This window comes from Cricetulus griseus, chromosome 5, assembly GCF_003668045.3.
Source record: "Cricetulus griseus strain 17A/GY chromosome 5, alternate assembly CriGri-PICRH-1.0, whole genome shotgun sequence".
Lineage (NCBI taxonomy): Eukaryota > Metazoa > Chordata > Mammalia > Rodentia > Cricetidae > Cricetulus > Cricetulus griseus.
This window is the reverse complement of record NC_048598.1, coordinates 127,233,922-127,257,993: the sequence shown is the minus strand read 5'-3', so window position 1 is coordinate 127,257,993 and position 24,072 is coordinate 127,233,922. Positions and strand designations below refer to the sequence as shown.

At 42.8% G+C, this 24,072-nt stretch overlaps 2 protein-coding genes across 2 annotated transcripts in view; one reads left to right on the top strand and one right to left on the bottom strand.

The window, feature by feature from the left end:
• Positions 1-16,550, bottom strand: part of LOC100767748 (coiled-coil domain-containing protein 170-like) — a 42,825-nt gene extending 26,275 nt beyond the window's left edge. Inside the window, exons 1-4 of the mRNA XM_035445896.1 lie at positions 15,990-16,550; positions 12,538-12,727; positions 11,846-12,072; positions 3,453-3,581 (exon numbers count right to left, since the gene is read on the bottom strand). Of these exons, the coding sequence (XP_035301787.1) occupies positions 3,453-3,581; positions 11,846-11,995 (279 nt within the window). The 5' untranslated portion in view covers positions 11,996-12,072; positions 12,538-12,727; positions 15,990-16,550. The remainder of the gene's footprint in view (positions 1-3,452; positions 3,582-11,845; positions 12,073-12,537; positions 12,728-15,989) is intronic.
• Positions 16,551-16,615: 65 nt separating this feature from the next.
• Mthfd1 (methylenetetrahydrofolate dehydrogenase, cyclohydrolase and formyltetrahydrofolate synthetase 1) overlaps positions 16,616-24,072 on the top strand; it is a 67,677-nt gene continuing 60,220 nt past the window's right edge. The window contains exon 1 of the mRNA XM_027418284.2: positions 16,616-16,896. Within this exon, the coding sequence (XP_027274085.1) occupies positions 16,856-16,896 (41 nt within the window). The 5' untranslated portion in view covers positions 16,616-16,855. The remainder of the gene's footprint in view (positions 16,897-24,072) is intronic.

Here is a 24,072-nt window from a genome sequence, read left to right as displayed (position 1 = left end):
GCAGCCAGTACTCAACCACTGAGCCATCTCTCCTGTCCCAGCACCTGACTTTTTAAAGGGGTTCTAAGGATCCAAACTCAGTTTTTCACACTTGCACGGCAAATACTTGACCATTTAAGCCATCTTCCCAATCCCCAGGCTTGTTTTTGTTTTTTGAGACAAGATCTCATGTAACCCAGGCTGTCCTTAAATTCAATTGTCCTTCTTCAGCCTCTTAATAATGGGGTTATAAGTATTACCATCCCACATAGAGGCAAATATACTTTTAAAATGTAAAATATAAAATAAAGAGAAATACAAAATACACATATAAACATGTACACATATAAATAAATACACACACAGTCGGGCATTGGTGGCACATGCCTTTAATCCCAGCACTTGGGAGGCTGAGGCAAGTGGATCTCTGTGAGTTCGAGACCAGCCTGGTCTACAAGAGCTAGTTCCAGGACAGCCTCTAAAGCCACTGAGAAATCCTGTCTCAAAAAAAAAATAATAATAATAATAATAATAAATAAATAAATAAATAAACACACACTTTTTTTTTTTTTTTTGGTGGGGCTGGGTATCAAATCTAGGCCTTGTACAGGGAAGGCAAGCATTCTACCAGCTGATATACAACCCCAGCCCCTCATATCTATATTTGTATCTTCTTAAGTGAAATTTGGAATGAAGCTATTGGCAGATGAGAGAGCAAAGAAGAACTTTACTAAGAGTAAAGTTTAGTAACTTTACTAAGAGTCTTGGCAGAAAAGGAATAAATGGAGTGCATCGGAAGTTAGTATATTGAAGTTGTAATCCCAAATACCTCATGTTGTGGAATATTATTTTAGCTAAGCAAAGATGTGCTACAATTGTTTATGCTGCAAAATATTACTTTAACTGTGCAAAGGGGTGCTACATTTGTTTGTACTGCATTAGTTTAATTATGTAAAGATGCGTTACATTTACTTCACCTTGCCTGCCAAAGGCACCTGATTGGTCTAATAAAGAGCTGAATGGCCAATAGTAAGGGAGGAGAGAGATAGGTGGACTGGCAGGCAGAGAGAGTAAGTAGGAGCAGAAATCTAGGCTCAAGAGAGAAGAACAAAGAGAATGAGGGAGAAGGAGAGGGACACACCTGGGACCAGAAGTCAGACAGCCAGACATGAGAAGCAGGAAAGTAGGGCATCAGAAAGAAATAAAGAAAAAGAGGAAGAAAGAAAGAGAGAAAGGGAAGAGAAAGAAAGGACAGAAGGAAAAGAGAGAGAGAAAGGTAAAAAGCCTTGAGGCAAAACTAAATGAAGAGAAACAGGATAAATTAAGTTATAAGAGCTAGTGGGACAAGCATAAGATAAGGCTGTAACAAATAAGTCTCCATGTCATGATTTGGGACCTGACTGGTGGCCCAAAAGAAAGTATCTTATACTTCATAATGTGACCATATTTCTAACTTAAGTAATTAAGTTAAAATTTAGCTGGGTGTGGTGGCACAAGCCTTGAATTCCAAGATGCAGAAGCAGGAGGATCTCTGTGTGTTTGAGGCCAACCTGGTCTTCAGAGTGAGTTCCAGGACAGCCAAGGCTATTACATGAAGAAACCTCTCTTGAAAAAAAAAAAAAAAAGCAAACAACAGCAACAAAAAAAAACCAAACAAACAATAAAGGAAACAAACAATAGATTTTTGTTTATCAAGGTAGTCCCTAATCCAGTATGTCTGATGTCCTTCTTTAAAAAAGGTATTATAATAGTTGGGAGGCATGTGGTGGTCAGAAGAAAGCTTGTAGAGTATTTTTTCTTTTCTTCCATTATGTGGGTCTCAGGAATTGAACTAAGGTCATGAGGACTGGAGGCAAGTGCTTTACCCAGTGAACCACCTCACCAGTTCCTTATAAGTGGAGCATACTTGGGGCTGGAGAAAGGACTGTACAGTTAAGACCCCTTACTGCTTTTGGAGAAAACTGGTGTTCGGTTCCCAGCACCCGTATCAGATACCTCACAGTCACCTGTAACTTCAGCCCCAAGAGACCTGTTACCCTCTCCTGACCCTTAGAGGCACCTGTATACATGAATATACAGGTATTCACAGATATATACAAAGATAAACACACATAAATATAAATAAAACTAATCTTTAGAAATGGAAGAGGTAGAGAAATGGGGCTTGAACACAGATGCTGGGGGAGACACCAGGATAAGATCACCATCTACAACCCAAGAGGAAACATCTCGGGAGAAACAAACTCACTGGCACCTTGTCTCATACTTCTAGCCTCTGTGACCACTAGAAAACACTATAGTTTAAGCACTGAAGCCTGATGCCTCGCTATAGTAACTGTAGGAAGCAAGTGAGGCCACAGAGAGATCTCTCTGCTCACCCAACTGGTGGCCCCTGTTTGAAGCATTCTGAGGATTCTACTTGATGGTAACCACAGAGAGGTGGAACAGAAGAAACAGTATAGATCCCTTCACAATGACAAAGACCGGTGAGCTGCCAGCCATGGTTGCTAGAAGGCAGTCTCAGTCAACAGACCCTGAGGATAGTCAGACTCAATTAAAGCATTTCCACAAACACTCCCCAGTCTTCATCACAGGAGTAAAAGTCAAGGCAGTTCCTAAAAATGCAATTCATGCGTTGTCACTCAGATTTTTACCAAGTACTAAATAAAGCTAGTAGATATTTGCCACTTGGGGGGGGGTACTAAAAATAAGAACTCATTGCTTCCACTAAAAATATTTAGGACAGAAAGTGTACCTCAGTGTAGAATATTGTCCTGCATGTGCAAAAAGCCCCAGGTTAGAGCCTCAGCTGTTTCTCTCTCTCTCTCTCTCTCTCTCTCTCTCTCTCTCTCTCTCTCTCTCTATCTCTCTATCTCTATCTCTATCTCTCTTACACACACACACACACACACAAGACAGAGAGAGATGCTTACACATATTTATTAATATTATTATGCCACAAATTTCTATTTACTTTAAATTTTTATTTTATGTCTATGGGTGTTTTGTCTGAATGCATAACTATGCACCTCATGTGTGTCTGGTGCCTGCCTGGTGTCTTGTCCAGAAGTGGGGGTCAGATCCCCTGGGACTGGGGTTACAGATAGCTGAGAGCCACCGTGTGGTGTTGGGAATCAAACCCAGGTCCTCTGGAAGAGCAGTCAATACTCTTAACTTCTGAGCCATCTCTCTAGGCCCTATGTGATAAGTTTGGAACATGGTAGTCCACAAGCAGTATGCTTCATTCCAAAGTTGGCTGTCAGTTCAAAGGCCCTGAATGAGGCACCTTCTTCTGTAGGGGTGGCAAAGGCAGAATGAATCTAAACTGTGTTCTGCAGTGATGAAGGAGTTCAATGTAGAGGGGAAGGAACAAAGCTGGTTTAAGAAAATGCCTTGTGCCATTAGCAGAAATTCCTCTCCTAAACATTCACAGAAGATGTAATTCCCCAGTTTTGTTTTCGGAAGCCATATACCTCAGCTAAAAGAGTCTTGTTTTTCACCAACAAGCCGGCAAGGTCAGGATGGACTGGGTCAGCTCTCTTTTTGTCGTATATGATTGGGTTCCTGGTAGGAAACACTTCAAGAGGTGGATCAAAACAGGCCTATAAAGAGAAATGGCCAGTTAATTAACCAAGTATGTGCCCTGTGGATCAAAACACACAAACCTTCGAGCCCACACAAACTCTTAGACTAAGTAGCAGCAAACGGGCCTCTACTTTAAGATACTTATTCTGAAGTATTGTCCTAACCAACTCAACAGCTTCCTGGAAAAATGGCAACTATCATGACCTGGAGAGATGCTTTACATTCTTCTGAACTTAACACTCACTTGTCAGTCACTTAATGCTCACCTGTAAATCACTTAATACTCACCCGTAGATAATTTAATACTCACCTATCAATCTTACTACCAGCACAAGCAAATGCAGCCTGTCTGAATTGTGTGGCGTGATCTCTGAGAGTGCAGGAATCAAGAAAACACATTAAAAACCCTGGAGACGTTTCCATATGTATATACTAATGCTATAGAGGGCTGGAGAGATGGCTCAGTGGTTAAGAGGGCTTGATGCACAAGCTTGAAGTCAGGAGTTCAGAGTCCTGCACCCGTGTAACAAATCATGGTCCTGAATACACCTGTAGCCTGCACTGGGCAGGCGGGGGTGAAGACGGGAGGATTTCTGAGGCTTGCTGTATGCCAGGCTAGACAAACAAAAAACAAAAAACAGAAAAAAAAAACCCACAAGCTCCAAGTTCAGGAAGTGGCCCTGCCTCAAAGGAACAGAGTAGAGGATAATGAAGGATACCCAACATTCTTTTCTGACCTCCAGGGCATGTGCAGATGCACACATATGTGTACATACACCACACATACATACACACAAATACTGCTGCAAAAATTTAAAAAATAGTTTCTGGAGAGATGTCTCAACAGTTTAGAACACTTGTGACTCTTGCAGAAGACCTAGGTTCAATTCCTAGCACCGACATGGTGACTCACAACCTTCTGGAACTCCTGTTCCAGGGGATCTAATACCCTTTTCTGGCCTCCAAGGGTACCAGGAATACATGTGGTGCAAATAAACACATGAAAGCAAAATATTTATGTAGAGGGGATATTTTTCTATGGCTTCGCCTGGTCCACTGGATCGTTTCTCTCCACCCACTGGGTTCTGGAAGCCACTTACGAAATAACAACTCTGAGGCTTAATATCAGTTACAATTCTTTGGCCAATGGCCTCTTACTGGCTACTCTCTCTTAAAATATTAACCCATTTCTATTAATCTGTGTATCACCATGTTGTTGTAGCTTACCAGTGATGCCCTTGCCTCTTGCTTCCCTGGCAGCTACAGGGCATCTCCTTAACCCTATCTTCCTTCTCTATCTTTGTTTGGAATCCCCTCCTAGGTATATTCTGCCCGACCATTGCCTGTAACAGCTTTATTCATTACCCAATAAAGCAACACATATACACAGCCTACTGAAGAACACCCTATGTCATATTCATGTACATAGAATATATCTAAAGAGAAAAAGGAGAAAGAAGTAGTTCCTAGGGGCTAGAGAGATATTAAAGGTATGCTGCTCTGCCAGAGGATCCAAATTCAGTTCCTAGTACCCAAGTTGGGTGGTTCACAACCAACTGTAATTCTACCCAAGAAATCTGACTTCCTCTTCTGACCTCTGAGGGCACCTATACTCATGTGCAGGCACGCACACACACACACACACACACACACACACACACACACACACACACACTAAATATTTTTTCCTTTTTTAAAAAAAAAAGTAGTTTTGCCTGGGCAGTGGTGGTGCACACCTTTAATCCCAGCACTTGGGAGGCAGAGGCAGGTAGATCTCTCTGAATTTGAAGCCAGCCTGGTCTACAGTTAGGGCTACACAGAGAAACACTGTCTCAAAAAACAAACAAACAAAAAAAGTAGTTTCTAAAGAGGAAAGGTAAGGAAAAAATGTAGTTAATGGTAAACCAGGCATAGTGGCATGCACCTGTTATCCTAGCATTCAGGAGGTGGAGGTAGAAGGATGACAGATGTTCAAGGTCATCCTCATCTCTGTGTTGAGTTTGAGACAGCCTAGACATAAGACAGATAATTATAAACAGCCATCAAAGTGATTTCTCAGAAACTGGGAAACAGCAGAATTGTATCTTTAATGTACTAAGAAAAATGTACCATCTTTCATCCATTCCAAGAAGCACAAATTTTAATATTTTTCTTTTTTTTCTTTTGGTGTGTGTGTGTGTGTGTGTGTGTGTGTGTGTGTGTGTGTTACCTTAGATGCTGTCCACCTTGTTTCTTGAGATGTATCTCACTGGCTTTTGGCTCATCCAGTAGGGATCTGTCTGTGGGTGCCTCTATAGTGCTGGGATTATAGGCACTTTTGGCTGTGCCTATGGGTTTCATGTGGATGCCAGAAACTGATCTGTTTACCATATAAGAAGTTTACCAAGTGAACTATCTCTCCAGTCACACACATTTTCTTATCTTGGCAGTTGGGGTGGCATCTTAAAGTGAAGACAGTTCATATTGTTCATACTTAGCTGGAAACATACTTTCAAATTTACAATAGTGCATAAAATAATAGTGTTTCCTAAAAATTAATGAAATAGTGGAAATGTCATCTAGTATATCATACTGAATTCAATTATGTTTTGGTATTTGTTTATTTGTTTGTTTAACTATACGGCCCAAGCTGGACTCAAACTGTAACCCTCCTGTCTCCCAAGTACTTGGATTACACGCCCAGTTTATGTTTTAAGATTAAGAACAGATGCAGGCGGTGGTGTCCAGTCTATAATGCCAGCACTCATGAGTCAGAGACAGGTGAATCTCTGAGTTTGAGGCCAGCCTGGCTTATGTAGAGAGTTCAAGGACAGCCAGGGCTACACAGAGAAACCCTGTCTCAAAAACAAAAAACAAAACCAAACAAACAAAAAAAAGAATAGAATAAAGATATTTTATACAAACAACCATTGAGTTTACTACAATGTGTCCTTACTTTAAAAAGCTTCTGCTGAGCATGTGTCTTTACTTCTAGCACTCAGGAGGCAGAGGCAGGCAGATCTCTGAGTTCAAGGCCAGCCTGGTCTAACAAGCAAGTCCCAGGACAGCCAAAAACAGCTAAGGCTACATAGAGAAACCCTGCCAAAAAAGAAAAGAAAAAGAACTCAAAAAACTTCTAAAGATGAAAGAAAACAAACTTACCAAGTGTGAAATACAAATAAATAAATAAATACAAAAATAAATAAATAAGTAGGGAGAAGACAGCCTATATTCTATGGCTAGTGCCTATAATCCTATCACATGGAAGGATTACTGTGGAGTCTAAAGTCAACCACAGAATGTTACCAAAAAAGTGGGAAGTACAAAAAGAAAAGGAAAATAACAATAAATGGTGTGAGTGCTCAATTGTAATATATGAGGTAGAAAATAAAGATACTGGACAGAAAACACACCCTAAGACAGACATTGTGGATCCCCCTAGGAAGGGGAAAAGACAAAGCCTTCTGAGTAAATTTGGAGCATGGGGGATGTGGGTGTAGGGGAGAGAGAGAGGGGGAAGGGAAGTGGGGGGAAGTCTATAGCTCAATAAAAATTAAAAAAATAAAAACTCAAATGACTAATAAAGATTTTAGTTAACTATGCTAAGTGTATATATGTTAATATCATAAATGTCTATTTGACAATTTATTTATAATGTGTTTTGCTCAAATCCACCCCAATAGTAAAAGCTTTACAGCTGTGAAAAATATCATGTATGACTTCTAAGCTAATAAAAAAAGGGGAAAGACATGCAAAAAAATAAACATACACACAAAAACAAGCAATCAAATTTTGTCATACTAAAAGGAGGTGGAACAAATACACTATATGTAATTAGATATAAGAAATGTGGCCAAACATTTTTTTAAACAGTCTCATTTCTCTCTGGCTTGTTGTATCATTTTTTTTCTAATACAGTTCTATGTATCAAAGTCAGGGCTCTGTTCATATTAGGCAAGCACTCTACCAACTGAGCTACTCTAAATAACAACATTAAGAAAGGTTCTTCTCTTCTTCCTCACCATCCTCTTATTTCCGTCAGGAATACAACAGATGATGGATGACACCAGTGCAGCAGGAGAGCCCCAAGGACCCAGAGGACCCTGGGGCCCAGGCTTAGGAGACCTTGGCAACTTCCCTTGTTAGATTGGAGGATTCAGCAGTGGTCTTAGGGTCTGTGGTTGTGGTTGAGGCCATGGCCATGGTCAAGGCTGCAGAGCTCGTGGAGGCAAAGCAGAGGACAAGAAGTGGATCCCTGTTACCAAGCTGGGCCACCTGGTCAAGGACATGAAGATCAAGTCCCTGGAGGAGATTGACTTGTTCTCCCTGCCCATTAAGGAATTGGATGTTAATCAAATTTTTCCTGGGAGCATCCCTAAAGGATGTAAGTTTATACCTGTGCAGAAGCAGGCATGGACTGACCAGAGGACCACGTTCAAGACTTTTGTTGCTACTGGGGACTGCAATGGTCATGTTGTTATCCTTGGTGTTAACTGTTCCAAGGAGGTAGCCCCTGCCACCTGTAGTAAAAGGGTTTACTACATACATATAGATGGTTGGGGGAGGGCCAGACATTTTCTTCAGCAGTGTAACTACTGATAAGGTGCCCATGCATCTGTTAACAAACCTAATGAAATTCATTGGATCACACACAGAAAATATATAAAAGTAGAAAGGTGAGGGAGACATGAGAGGGTAAGGGGGGCATGAATATGAGATACATATGTACATGTATGCAATGTTATAATAAAACCTATTATTACATATAATTTATACATATTATAAAATAGTCTTGGAAGTTGAGAACACTTGGGCAGTTGTAGCACACGCCTTTAGTCCCAGAACTCAGGAGGCAGAGGCAGGGGGAGCTCTGTGAGTTAGAGGCCAGTCTGGTCTACAGAGCAGATGCCAGGACTGTTACACTGAGAAACCCTATCTTGATAAACCACACACACACACACACACACACACACACACACACAGTTGAGAACAGCTAACGTCAAGTAGGAATTTAATGGATAAATAATTTATGGTTTTATCCTTTGGAATCAAGCACTAACTGATGGAAGCCATTTAAAATTATACATATATCAGAAACAGATTCCTCACCAAACAAAATAATCAAGTCACAGAAGAATAAAAACAGCTAGGCTTGGTGGTGCATGCCTATAACACTAGCATTTGGGAGACTGGGGCAAGAGACCAGGAATTCAAAGTTATCCTCTGGTAGGCTATTGTGCAGTTTGAGGGCAGTCTTCACCATCACACAAGACTATAATCCCAGGACTTGGGAAGTGGAGGCAGGAGGATCAGAGCTTCAAGGTCACCCTCAGATAAATGGCAAGTTTGAGACCTGGGCTACATGATACCCTAGCTCAAAAAAATTCTAAGTGTGATATGTTATTTGTAGTGGAACTGACACAACAATTATATGCATGGACTACATTTGTAAGATAAAAGTGAGGACCTGAGTTCAAATCCCCAGAACCCACACAAAGCCAGAGGTGGTAGCAGAAGCCTGTACTTCCAGTGCTCCTATGGGAAAATGGGAGGCAGAGACAGGGGAATGCAGGAGGCTTAAGGCACCAGGCCTGGGGGTGTAGCAGGACTGGACAAAAAATAAAAGCCCATTGTCACAGATAAGATGTAAAACAGAGACTGACACCCAAGGGTGTTCTCTGACTTCATAAAAGCACCATAGTAGGTATGTTTACACACACACACACACACACACACACACACACACACACACACACACACACACACGCATACACACACATGCAGAAATAAAAAGAATTCCAGCTGGCTGTGGTGGCATGCACTATAATCCCAGCATTCCTGGAGGCAGAGACAGGAAGATAGCCACAAGTATGAGGCCAGTCTGGTTTACATTGAGAGTTTTATAGGCTAGCCTGGGCTATATCAGTAGGTCACTGCCTTAGAAGGAAAAGAAGTTAAAAGTGGGATTAGTGAGCAACTCAGTGGTGGGGCCCTTCCCCTGGTCTGTGTGAGGTTCCAAGTTTCATTCCCAGAACTGAGGGAAATTTTTAATGTGCAGACATGGCACACAGATCACTGGTAAAGCATTTGACTGGATTCAACTATAGGTTCAGTCCCTAGTGACTCCAAAACCTTAACTATCTATAAGAAATCTATGAGATGACGAAAAGCAATTTTATAGTGCTGTATTATAGTTAAAACCCAAACCAGATCTGAAGTATATTTGCTCCCAAAGATGATGTCCTTTTTCCTTTTATTTTACTTTTGAGACAGAAGCCCACAATTGCCCAGGATGGCCACATATTTGTGGGCTCCAGTGGCCCTCCTGGTGACTCAGCCTCCCAAGTAGCTGGGATGACAAGTACACACCACTATGCTTAGCAGTATGTTGTTTGAAATCTGGGTCTCAAAGTCAGGCATTTTGTGTTATGATTTCATAGTTAAACAAAATTAACTGAAAACAAGATTACAATCACTTTATTAATATGAACTTTATACTGTTTATACCGATTATAAAATACTGAAAATGGCAAAGTCTTGTTTGTTTGTTTTAAGACAAGGTCTTGTGTAACCCAGGCTGACTTCAAACTTACTACATAGCTGAAACTAACTTTGAATTTTTGAGTCTATTGCCTCCATTCCTAAGTGCTAGGATTACAGGCATGGGTACCACACCTGAGGGTCTAAACCCAGGGCTGTCTGCATTCTAGGCAAGCATTCTATCAATTGAGCTGTATCTCCAACCACACCAAGGACTTTTTAAATTCCCAGACATATTCCGGAGCATTGAGATAATCGAAAATAATTCAACTACTAAAGATTAGAGAACAGGGATGGGCAGTGGTGGCACACCTGTAAGTTTGAGTCCAGCCTGGGCTACAGAGGGAGTTTCAGGACTGGCTCCATAACTACTGAGAAACCCTTTTTCAAAAAAAAAAAAAAAAAAAAAAAAGACTGGGGGCTAAAGAGATGGCCCAGAGGTTAAGAGCACTGGCTGCTGGCTAATCTTCCAGAGGTACTGAGTTCAATTCCCAGCAACCACATGGTGGCTCATAACCATCTGTAATGAGATCTGGAGCCCTCTTCTGGCGAGTAGGCATACATGCAGAAAGAACATCATACATACATACATACATACATACATACATACATAAATCTTAAAAAATAAATAAGATAAAGACCGGGTAGACCTTTCTAGTGCTCTTAAAAATGTCAATGGATAGGTTATGTGCTCTGAGAAGATATTCAAATTCCAGAAAAATTCCCATTAAGGTCATGAAACTGGCCTGGAAACCCAGCTGTACTATAGTGCACTAGACAGATAGAATTGGACACAGAATCGGTCCATCTTGGGTTAGTTCTAAATCACTGTGGCTGCTCCTGGGGGGGGGGTCCCTAATGTACAAAATAATGATCAGAGATCCTGCCTCTGCAGGTCTTTCATGTTGACTGGGAGTAATGGGCAGTAGCAAATTGAACTACAAAAAAGGCAAACCCAAAACCTAGTGGATGTTTCATTTTTTCTTGTTCTGGAGTAACACTGAGGAGTCAGCAGGGGGAGGGTGCACCAGGAGGCTCAGCAGGTAAAGTCACTTGCTGCTAAGCCTGAAGACCCAAGTCTGTCCCTGGGACCCCCATGGTGGAGGGAGAGAACTGACTCTCACAGGTTGTCCTCTGACCGCCACACATACACAATAGATATAATTTTAAAAGTGTAAGTGGGAGAGGCCTGGCATGACGGCCTGCCTGTAATTCTAGCACTAGGGAAACAGGCAGGAGGATCGGTGTAAGTGTGAGGATTACCTGACTACTTAGTGTCATGTCCGTCCTATATACAGTCTCAAAAATATCAGAGCTAGGTATGGTGGCTCACACCTACAGTTCTAGCACTTTAGAGGCTGATGCAGGAGGAGACAAATGTGAGGCTAGCCTGGGCTATTTAGTGAGACCACATCTCCAAAAACAGAAATGGGTTGTAGTTTTAAACTTTTTATTTTTTTGAACATTGGTTTGCATGTGTATGATCCAGTGTTTGCCCCAGCTTGCATGTGGTGGTCGGAGGACAACTTTCACTCTCCTTCCACAAGGTGGAAGGAATCAAATGCAGATCACCTTTACCTGCTGAACTCTATCAACAGACCCCTGAATTTATCTTTTGTATCATTTACTAGCAAATGCTAACTGCACCAGCAAATGGACAGCCAGGAGTCAACTTCCCTTCTCTTAGGCTAGCTTTCAACAGTACCCAAATGATATTTTACTTCCTTTTGAAAATGGGACAAAATAGCTGAGTACAACTCACCACTGGGACATTTTCTTGAGCTGACAGATGTGACAGGTGCCCGGCTTCTGACGGCTTCACCTCACAGGCCTCTTGGGTTTGGCTATTAGCAAGCCTCCCTTGATCTGAGTGATTTAAAGACTGGAGTGGCCTTGACATGCTGGAAAGCATGTTACAGATCCACTAATGGTGACCCACGTGCTGCCAAGGGATGTTTCTGTATAGCACTCAGGAAGAGGTGATGGGACCTGTCCAAAGACAACAGCAAAGACTAAAAAAGTTTCCAGTAGCATCTCAGTGCTTAGTCAGGCCTCAGGAGGAGCTGCCTGCTGAACTTGTTTCTTGAAGACAACATGGACCTAGTTTTTAAAGAGAGTGTAGAATACTTAAGTGTCAAATAGTGTCATTTGAACACACACACACACACACACACACACACACACACACACACACACACACCCCACACCACAAGTTGTCCTCTGACCACCACAGGTACATATGGTAAGTACACATGTACACACATTTAATTATTTTCTTTTAAGTGGAATCTGAGTTCTGTCTAAGATTATCTAAGGTTACAGCTTACTCTCTACTTTTTGAAAACCCCACCCTCATACTCTGTGTGTCTTTCTTACACATAATATATAGCTTGCTACGATTCACTCATTAGAAAGAACAAAGCATATTTTTATTTTTATTTTACCATATCACACCTGAGATCAAGAGGAAATCTCAAATCCAAGATCAGTTCCCAGGAGACACCCCAGTGTGTGGGTGTCCTGAGCAATTTGCCAGTAGAATGTTTGCATGTCACGGAAACCGTTGCTAGGGGATCGCATCACAGATGAGCAGGGAAGCAGGGACCCTCTCAGAGAGGCAGTTAGACTGTGGTTATTGTCCTAACTAAGGAAGTAAAAGCACAAAGTCTTTTTCACCAAGTCTTAAGTAACAAAACAAAATAAACAAGCAAACAAAAAACAATGCTTAAGAAAGTGATCCCACCAAAGTGACCAAGCACTCCATCAAATGTGAGCATCCTATTTGGAGGCTTTTGTGAAGTTCTTGAATAGATCAAATAGTGGTTACACTCTGTGTGTGTGTGTGTGTGTGTGTGTGTGTGTGTGTGTGTGTTATGTGTGTACATATATGGTATATGAATATATGTTATATATTGTTATATGTATTATATATAACATCTAATCCCTAAGAGGATAGAAAATTATAATTCCATCTACTATTTCTAAGGAAAAGATGATTTATCTCAAAACTGGAATTTTTATTCTAGGCAAATAATTTCACAGCAAAGGAAGTTTGTCCCTGGCATATGTATATTCTTGATGCCAAAATAGCAGAAAATACACTTCAAATATCAAAGAATACTGATAGCCTGATCTCCTTCCAAGTTCTGAGTCAAGGGTAGAGCCTGGGCATAAATATTTTTGAAGCTATAAGGCCATTGGAATGTAAATTTAGGGCTGAAAATGGCTGCCCATTGACTTTATTTGTGTACAATAAAAATTAAGCAGAGCTTGGTGTGCCTTTAGTCCCAGCACTTGGGAGGCAGAAGCAGGTGGATCTCTGAGTTTGAGGACAGCCTGATCTACAGAGTGAGTTCCAGGACAGCCAGAGATACTAAAAAAAATAATAATAAGCAGAAAGATATTAAGATGCACAAGAATAAAAAAAGCACAAGAATGAGAGTGATAGATAATTAATCAAGGAAAAACAAAATTTTCCTCTATAAAATTCTTAAAATGACACCCTCTGAGGTTTGGTTTTAGCTCAGCGGTAGAAGGGCTTCCAAGGAGTTGAGAGACTCTGTGCTTTCACTGTTGATAAAACCTGACTGCATCCAGAGACCCTGGCTTTCCTGCCTGTTTATTCTTTAAATTGGCAGAGAAAAAGAATCTGCCCTGCAATACTAGATGACATCATCCTGCCAGCATGGATCTGTAACATGCCTGTAATCCTAATAGTAGGAGGTAGAGTCAGGAAGATTATAAGTTGTAGCACTTCAAGGCCAGCCTGAACTACTTAAGACCTTCTCAAACAAACAAACAAAAAACAAAACAAAGAAATATGCAAGTGGCTGGGCCTTGGTGACGAATGCCTTTAATCCCAGCACTTGGGAGGCAGAGGCAGGCGGATCTCTGTGAGTTTGAGGCCAGACTAATTTCCAGAGCGAGTGCCAGGATAGGCTCCAAAGCTACACAGAGAAACCCTGTCTCAAAAAAAAAAAAAAAAGAAAGAAAAAGAAAAAAAGAAAAGAAATAGGCAAGTGGTATATACCTACACAGGAAGATTGGGAATTTGAGGCCAACCTAGACTACACAGTGAGATCGTGTCTCAAAAGACCCATAAGCAATAACAAAAAAACATGGAACATGTGTTATCTGTCTTCACATGTATAGCCACTAATTCTTTATTCTGATTAAGATGTTTTTATACCATCTCTTTCTGTGTAAATATTACTGTAGGATAAATTCTTAGAGCTAGAAAATCAAAGTAATTAGACATTTAGATTCTTTCATTAACAGAATCTATTTAGCCTAGACCAGTCTTGTATCTCCAGTGCTGATTTGATAAGAACATACCATCCCAACCTGGTACAATAAAAAAGTTATATATAATATAATGTGAAATATATATATATATATATATATTATATATATATATATATATGGGTCTCACTTATGTAGCTCTGGCTGGCCTAGAACTCACTATGTAGATCAGTCTGACCTTCAACTCACAGAGATCCTCCTGCCTCTGCCTCCCAGCTGCTGGGATAAAAGGCATGTGCCGCCAAGCCATATTTAAATTTTTGATAGATATTATGTAATTAAAAGTGGAGCCTGGACAAAAATGATATACAGTCGTGACTAATTCTACATATGGATGTAATGTAAAACAGCCCCGGATTTCAGGCAAAAGTTACAAACAAATCCACACACACTAGGGCAGAAAAAAAAATCAAGTTTAGTAAAAGCTCTGCCCTGGCACTGGGAACCTAGCCGCTGGTAGAAGCTCTTGCATAGCATTCAAAACCCTGGGTTAATAATTCCCAGAGCAGAAAGGGCAAGTGCAAGGGCATGCCCTGCCATTGGTTGAAACATGCCACTTTAACAATGGTTGATAATTCAATAGCCATGTGGTAAAGTTCTTAGGATTTCTCTTTAGGATGTGTAGGGAAAACTGAGACAGGATACGAGTGTGGGGGAAAGAGTTCAGCCTAGTTTCAGCACCTTTGGTACCAATTCAACAACTTTGGTACCTTCACACTACCAGGCTCCGAAGGATAACTCATTTCTGCACCCGGGCCAACGGGAGGAGTGTCGGCCAGTAAGCATCTGTCATCTAGCTGATGGACCGTGTGGTCTCTGTCCCAATACTGAGGATCACTCATCCTGACTCAGGCTGCCTCCACATTGCCTGGACCCCAATGCTCCAGAGCTCTGACGCCCTTTCAGCTACCGGGTTCAACCTGCCTCTGAGTTCAGTCCTGAGAGGGCAGCAGGTTCAACCGAGACTTTTAACTCAGTGATAGCGAACTTGTCTTGATATTGTCTATGCCAGGGCTGTGGATTGATCCTCCAAACTGTTGCTGGATTGGAAGAGTCAGACCCTAGACCCTGACAATCCAATAAACTGGGTCGGCCACCATCGCTTTTTTTTTTTTTTTTTTTTTTTTTCCTTTTGGTTTTTCGAGACAGGGTTTCTCTGTATTGCTTTGGAGCCTGTACTGGCACTCGCTCTATAGACCAGGCTGGTCACAAACTCATAGAGATCTGTCTGCCTCTGCCTCTGCCTACCGAGTGCTGGAATTAAAGGCGTGTGCCACCATTCTTAATAAGCCAACTAAACAAGTAATGGTAAAATACAGAAAAAGGAGATGCATTCAATAGAGCCACATTGGGAAGAGGGACAAAGAAAGTTTTATCTTCTGGGTTCTAATATGAAAGTACGGTTTAAGTAGAGGGTCAGACTGTTTTTTTCCTTCTGGTTTTTCGCGACAGGGTTTTCTCTGTGTAGCGTTGGAGCCTGTCCTGGGACTCACTCTGTAGACCAGGCTGGCCTCGAACTCACAGAGATCCTCCTGCCTCTGCCTCCCGAATGCTGGGATTAAAGGCGTGCACTACCACCACCCAACAAAGAGTGAGACTCTTACAGAACTGAACAGTCAAGATCAAGGTTGAGGCCCCATCCATCACTATCCAGGCTTCATCCTTGCGAGGTGATCTGTGTGAAATTTCTTTCCCGGAAACAAGTTTCTACTCTGGCTGACACCACGCCTCTTCTCCCAACATGAGATTCCAGGGGCAAATTCAATTCCCTGGGGTGCTTTTGTTTCTGGGCCGGAGGGTTAAGGGGAGGGACACAATTGCCTCATTCCTGCTAAGAGGGTTACAGAGAGGCAAAGTTACCCCAGCTGCTCCACCACACTCTGGGCTGTGACAAAGGAGAAAGCCGCTTCACCGGCTCCAGGTCCAGCACCCTCAACTCGCCCAAGGCCCGGAGAAGCAAGGACGATGCAAAAATCACGCCGCGAGACACGGCAGCGTACGACTTTTGTCACAGCAACCAAGCAAACTGTCCTGAGCCAGGGGAACTTGCTCAGACAGGCCCATTCTGCTCCGGCTCCGGCCAGGCCCCGCCCCAGCGCCCCGCCCCCTAGATCTGATCTCTGATTGGCTGAAAGCGAGGCGGGAAGCTCCCGGCCCAACAGAGGCGGGTTCTGCACAGGCTCTCCCTACAGCCAGTCACAACTGCCAGCCAGTCCCTGGCGACACTCTTGTTGCTGCCTGGGCTCTCCGGCTCCCGCAGACTCTCCCGGACCTCCGCTGTCAGCGGGCCACCGCGTCATTCCGGGTCGCCTGCGCACCTTCGCGTCTGGGAGCGAGGCGCACGCGCAGTGGCTGCATTTCCCCGGGAGGCTCCTCTGAGCACGTGGGTTGTGCTGTCCGGCGCGCGCGCGGAGGGACTGGAACCTGATTTTTGCTGGTGTTCATCGTGGGCGGCAGACTAGTAAAGGCCATGGCGCCGGCGGAAATCCTGAACGGGAAGGTGGTCTCCGCGTAAGCACCTGACAACTGCTGATAGGGGCGGTGGGCTCAGGGCAGGGCGTGCGGGTCTCCATGCACCCTGGTTCTGCAGTAGAGATGCTTGTGGCACAATCACATGGGTTGGGTGGGAAGGAAGGACATCGACATGGCTTCTAGAATCTGAAGGTCAATTTTCTGAAGCCAGAGAAAAATCCCCGGCCCAGCGTGTGATTTCAATCGGCTGCCTGGTGGCTGCACGCCTGTGTTTTGGCGGCAAGTCCAGGCCTAACCTTGCTCTCAAAAGTGTGACTGCTGGCATCTTTCTGCCCAGACATGGGCTGCTTGGAGAGTCAGAACTCGGAAACCCAGCATAGCCGCTTGCCTTGCTATTTGGTGGTGATTCGATTGTGGCAAGACTTGGTTGGTTGGTGACAGGGGGTCTCTTTCTAAATTTGTTTCGTTTTCCGACACAGGTTCTCTCCACAGAGTCCTGGCTGTCCGAGCTCACTATGTAGACCAGGCTGGCCTTGAATTCATAGAGATCAACCTACCTCTGCCTACCCAGTGCTGGGATTAAATGCTTGTGCTACCACACTCGGCCTAGAGGGTCTCTTCCAATCTGTGGCGTTCCTCACTACACTCGTGTCTGCCTTTTCTTTTCTCTACCTCCCCATAACTCGCCTTCCAAGGTGCGGTACTTGTAAGGCAAGCTCTACACACTGAGTTACAACCCCAGCCCCCTCATGCTCCACGTTTTTTGTCCTGGCACTAAGTTATTTTTTAGTTTGGCTCCTTTTGCTGACTTTGTTCCCCATTACATTTGACCTCACCTGTTCTGGCGCTGCAGATTTGAATGAATGCTGAACTAGTGACAATGTTTGCCAAACGTACTCCCACAAAGTAACTCCCTTTTGCTCTTTTGGGAGAGAGGGTTGGGAATTGAGCCCATTAGTATTAGTAACCACTGCACTAGGCATTTCTTGCTTTTTGTTTAGGAATGAATGTTGGGGAATAAGAGAGTGGAGGGGAGAGAGAAAGGTGTATTTTGTGACCTTATTGAAGGTTGCTCTTAGGACATTAGGTATCACTGGTTATTTAGTAACTGCTGTGGCTAACAGTAATTGTTCAATAAACCCTTGGCTAAGTCACTAGAGACTGATAGTGAAACCCACCCCAGGGCAAAGTGATCCTTTACTGGAGGTTGGGAAGGTGAACCCAGAGGAGAAATATAAATTAGATAGTGAATCTTGCACAAGGTCAAGGAAGAACCCCACATTTTTGAACTAGAAATCTAATATACATATCTGATATATGTACATACTTTTCCTTTCTTTTTTCTTTTTCTTTTTCTTTCTTTTTTTTTTTTTTTTGAGAAAGGGGTTCTGTGTGTAACAGCCGTAGTTGTCCTAGTACTAGCTCTGTAGACCAGGCTGGCCCCAACTCAGAGATCTGCCTGCCTCCTGAGTGCTGGGACTAAAGGCATGTGCCACCACAGCCCAGCTTTACTTTCTCTTTCTTTTTTTTTTTTTTCTCTTGTTTTTTGTTTTGTTTTGTTTTTTGAGACAGGGTTTCTCTGTGCAGCAGCTTTGGCTGTCATGGAGCTCACAGAGATCTGCCTCCTGAATGCTGGGACTAAAGGTGTGCACCACCACCACACAGTTTCCTTTTTTCTTTTTGGTTTTTCGAGACAGGGTTTCTCTGTGTAGCTTTGGAGCCTGTCCTGGCACTCGCTCCGAAGACCAGGCTGGCCTCAAACTCACAGAGATCCACCTGCCTCTGCCTCCCGAGTGCTGGGATTAAAGGCGAGCGCCACCAACACCCGGCTGTCTTTATTATTTTTAAAGACAGGGTCTTATGTAATAGCCCAGGCTTCCCTCAATCTCAAATGTAGCTGAGCCTGGTCTTGAACTTCTGATTCATTGAATCTTCCAAGTGCTAGGATTATAGGTCTGTACCACTACATCAGCCTTTTTTTTTTCTTTCTTAAAATAAACCATACTAGGTGGTGGTGGCACACGCCTTTAGTCCCAGCACTCCAGAGGCAGAGGTAGGCAGATCTCAGTGAGTTCCAGGCCAGCCTGGTCTACAAAGTGAGTTAGTTCCAGGACAGCCAGGACAGCACAGAAACTCTATCTTGAAAAACCATAAAACAAATGAATAAATACAAATAAACCTTAATGTGGGGACCAAAGAGGTGGCTCGGGGTTGGGAGCACTTGTTCTTCCAGAGAACTCAGCTTAGTTCTTAGCATCCTGGTCAGACTACTCACAACTACTGCCTGTAACTCCTGCTCCAGGTATGGCATACACTTATACACACATGTACATAAATAGTAATAATTTACTATTTCAATATGTATATTTGATGTTGGCTTCATGCAGTATGCACACAAGTAACAAATGTATATGTTTGCCAAAGCGAAGTAAATGCATGAGTGGGCGTCTCACGTGGTTACCTCATTTACATGACTTGCTAAAATGACCTTACTCGACACAAAACTGGATACAGTATCCTTTGATTACCCACAGTCCTCAGGTTCTGCCCTGGGGCTCCAGACTTCTTATCTCCTACTTTGTATTCCTTGGAATGCATCTGGTTTGTACCCCAACCCTGTTTTAGTCTCTAGCTGTCTGCATGGATTTAGATCCACTGTGAGACTGTACAGCATTTTTCTTGCAATGTCAGGGTGGTTTCCCTAAGCGTAACACCCTCTATCTAGTTCTGTCCATGCTGTGACAAGATCTCTTAAGTATGGATAATATTCCACAGTATGTCTACAGTCTCTTTATCCCTTTGTTGGGGATGTGCTATTGCGTTCAGTGGGAGAGTGCTTGTCTGGCCTGATGTCCTAAAGCAGCCTTCAAAAGGTCACAAACAATTTAGATTTGTTCCCATATTTTGACTGTTGTAAATAATGCTACAGTTATCATGAGTGTGCAGACTTTTTTTTTGTGGAAAGGAAGTTTATTGGGTGAAGGGAGGGGAGTGAGGAGAAAGAGGAGAGGCAGAGAGACAGAAAGAGACAGAAATGTGAGACTTCTTTATAAGGTTATAATTTGATTTTCTTTGGTTACACATTCAGGAAAGGTGTTGTTAGTTCTGGTAATTTTATTTTGGTTTTGTTTGTTTGTTTGTATCTGTTTTGTTTTTTGGCACAGGGTTTCTCTGTAGCTTTGGAGCCTGTCCTAGAACTTTCTCTGTAGACCAGGCTGGCCTCAAAATCACAGAGATCCTCCTGCCTCTGCTTCCTGAGGGCTGGGATTAAAGGTGTGTGCCACCACCACCTGGCTCTATTTTGTTTTTAATTTTTAAAATTTGATTTGAAGGTGTGGGGGGGGGGTTGGCCTCAGTGATTAAGAGCACTGACTGTTCTTCCAGAGGACCTGGGTTCAATTCCTAACACCCACCCACATGGCAGCTCACAACTGTCTTGTAACTCCAGTTCCAGGTAATCCAGCACTTTCACACAGACATACATGCAGGTAAAACGTCAATGCATATACAATACAATTAAAAAAATAAATAAATAAAAGCTGAATTGACGGTGACAACTGGAGTGTGTAGGCCTGGGCCCCAGGAGCCACCAATGCCACAAAAGGACATATCTGACTTTTTAAAGGCAACTTCATAATGCTTTCTTTAGTGATCATATGAATTCATGTTTCCACCAACATTGCACCAGAATTCCCTTTTATCTGCGCCTCACTCTTTGTCTTCCCCCCACCCTCCCATCCCTCCATTGAGGGATGTATGAAGGAATCAAAGGGGTTGTCAGGCTTATGATGTGAAAATTGTTAATTGCTGAACTGTCTCTTTGGCCTTGCCTTTTTAATAATCTATATCCTAGTGGATATGAAGTACTAGCTCATTGGTTTTAATTTGCATTTCTCTTGGAAGTGGTACTGAGGGGTGTGTGTGTGTGTGCGCGCGTGCGCGCGTGCCTGTTAGCTAGTTTTGTATCTTTTCAACATATACCTACTGAAGGACATTGTTTCTGCTTATGAATATGTATATATACTCACACCTTTTACTATGCTCTTTTCTTGAAGTGTTCCTATTAGAAAGCTTGTGAAGAGCTGGGCAATGGTGGTGCGTGCCATTAATCCCCATACTTGGGAGACAGAGGCAGGGGGGTCTCTGAGTTCAAGGCCAGCCCGGTCTATAGAGTGAGTTCCAGGATAGCCAAAACTACAGAGAAACCCTGTCTCAAAACAAACAAATAAAAAATTGTGGAGAGATAATTTAGGTTTTCATCTTGGCAGGTAACTGGGAATGGGTGGTATGGGTATGTTTTGATTATGGAGAGGAAATTAAATAGTTATAAACTCCATTAAAAAAATAGCTGGAGAGATGGCTCAGTGGTTAAGAACAATGGCTGCTCTTCCAGAAGACATAGGTTCAGTTCCAGGCATCCACATGGAAGCTCATAACCATCTGTAACTCCAGTTCTAGGGGATCTGATAACCTCCCAAACACCCATATACAAAAAAAAATAATAAGGAGCCAGGTGTTGGTGGCGCACGCCTTTAATCCTAGAGTTTGGGAGGCAGAGGCAGATGGATGTCTGAGAGTTCCAGGCCAGCCTGGTCTACAGAGTGAGTTCTAGGACAGCCAAAGCTACACAGTGGAAACAGAGGGGTGGGAGGATAGAATAGAGGGCAACTCCTATAGTAACAGTGTATATATATATATATATGTGTGTGTGTGTGTGTGTGTGTGTGTGTGTGTGTGTCTGTGTGTGATCAGTTTAGATGGGTGTTGTGTTGCCATTATTCCTTGGTTATTTTTGCCAATTACCTCAAAGGGTAAAGGCTCTTGCCACTGAGACTGAGAACCCCAGTTTAATATCTAAGATCCACATGAAGGAAGGAGAGAACTGATCCCTGCAAATTGTCTGAATTACACACACACACACACACACACACACACACACACACACACACTTTTGTTATCCTCTGAATTCCACTCTGAATTCCATATACACACACACTTTTGTTGTCCTCTGAATCACACACACACACACACACACACACACACACACACACACACACACACACACTTTTGTTATCCTCTGAATTCCATATACACACACACTTTTGTTGTCCTCTGAATCACACACACACACACACACACACACACACACACACACATTTTTAATGATATGACCTGGCATGGTGGATTAAGTCTGTAATTCCAGCACTTAAGATGTGGAGGCAGGAGAATCAGAACTCCAGGGCCATCCTCCATCGTACAGTGAATTCATAGCCAGCCTAGCCAGGTAAGACCCTGCTGCAGGAAAAATAAAGTATATACAAAAGTTCACTGTCATCATCACAGGCTTGTGTGTCAATGAATTTCACATAGCTGAATGTGCCTGTAAAGTTAGATCAAGAAATGGTACTGGGCCACAAGGCCTGAGCCCAATAACCTTGACCCGGGGGGCTAAGAGAGAATGATGCCATCTTTGAGACCTTGTGGTACAAGCTTGCAATCCTAGCTACTTACAAAGCTGAGGCTGGGATATGATGAATGCACAGTTTCCTGGATTACAGAATGAGTTGAAGACCACCTTGAGCAACTTGGTGAGGCACTGTCCCAAATTAAAAAAAAAAAAAAAAAAGTGAAAGAGAGCTGAACACTGAACATACCAAGCTGGTCTCAAACTCTCAGGCATCTGCCTGCCTCTGCACCCCAAGTATTGGAGTTAATTATGTAGACTACCATGCCTGGCTGTTCCAGGTATTTGTGTGTGTGTCTTCTGGTAGAACACTCTACCAAAAGGGACCAGGGACTAGGATATAAAAGATCAGAATTTAGCTGGCTAACTTGTTACATTGTTGCACTGAAGAGTAACCTGTTCTTATCAATACAGTTCAACTGAGATGGCTCTGTGGTTAACCTTACTGCTTACAGAGGACCAGGTTTAAGACTAAAGCTCCATTGTGCTTACAAACAACTTTTTTCTTCTTTCTTTTTAAGACAAGATCTTGGGTTGGAGAGATGGCTCAGAGGTTAAGAGCACTGACTGCTCTTCCAGAGGTCCTAAGTTCAATTCCCAGCAACCACAAGGTGGCTCACAACCATCCGTTATGAGATCTGGTGCCCTCTTCTGGTGTGCAACTATACATGGAAACAGAATGTTGTATACATAATAAATAAATAAAATATTAAAAAAAAGACAAGATCTTATATATTCAGGCTGGCCTTGAGCTTACTATGAAATAAGTAAACTTTGGATCCCTGATCCTGCCTTCCATCTCTGGAATGCTGGTAATTGTAAATTTTTATTTTTGTTTGGTGGGTGCTGGGATTCAAGCCTAAGATCTTGTTAGGCAAGTGTTCTGCTATTGAATGACATCAGGCAAGCCTCAGTTTTCTTATTGAATTTATAATTGTGTGTGAGAGAGAATGCTAAAATACTTGGTATAGTTCCCCCATAGAGACCAGGGGACTGCTCTGTAGAGTTGGTTTTTCCCTCCCCTGGGGATTCCAGGTATCAAACTCAGGTCCTCAGGCTTGCCCAGCAAGAGCTTTCACCCATTCATCCACCTCACTGTCACACTAAAGTGTATTCCTTTGGTGGCTGTTTGTCACTTTGACCTTCCTGGAGAGCTTGTCTCTGGGAACAGGTTTGCCTGTTGACACTTCTCAGAGAACAAAAATTCTAGTAGCAGAGATGGACTGCTTGGCTCATTCATTTCAACGCCTGCATGCTTTGGCAAGAGCTGTGGGAATCCTGAACCAGAGGTGTTCTGACAGCTTGGGCAGTCTGAACTGTACATAGAGGCTCTTAGTGGTTAAGTTGCTCCCACTTTTCCTTTTGCTGAGCCAAAGACATCTCCCACCCTCACCCCACCCCTGGTATTAGACACTAAATCTAAGGGCCTAATACTTACCCCTGAACTATGATCTCCTTAATTTTCTTTTTTACTTTTTATTTTGAGATGCTTTCCATTAAAATTGCCCAGGCTGGCTAGCTTTGAACTCATTCTGTAGCCCTTGGCAAGGCTCAATCTCAATATCCTTCTGCTTCAGAATTACAGCACTGTACTAGACTCAGCCTTTTTTTTGTTTGTTTTTGTTTTTGTTTTTTGCGGGAAGGTCTTACTGTATACCCAGTACTATCCTGGAACTTGTGTTGGGGGGTGAGGCCTGGGGATAGAGAGAGACAGTGTGTCCTCTTGGGGTTTTTACTTTCTTACTCAGTGA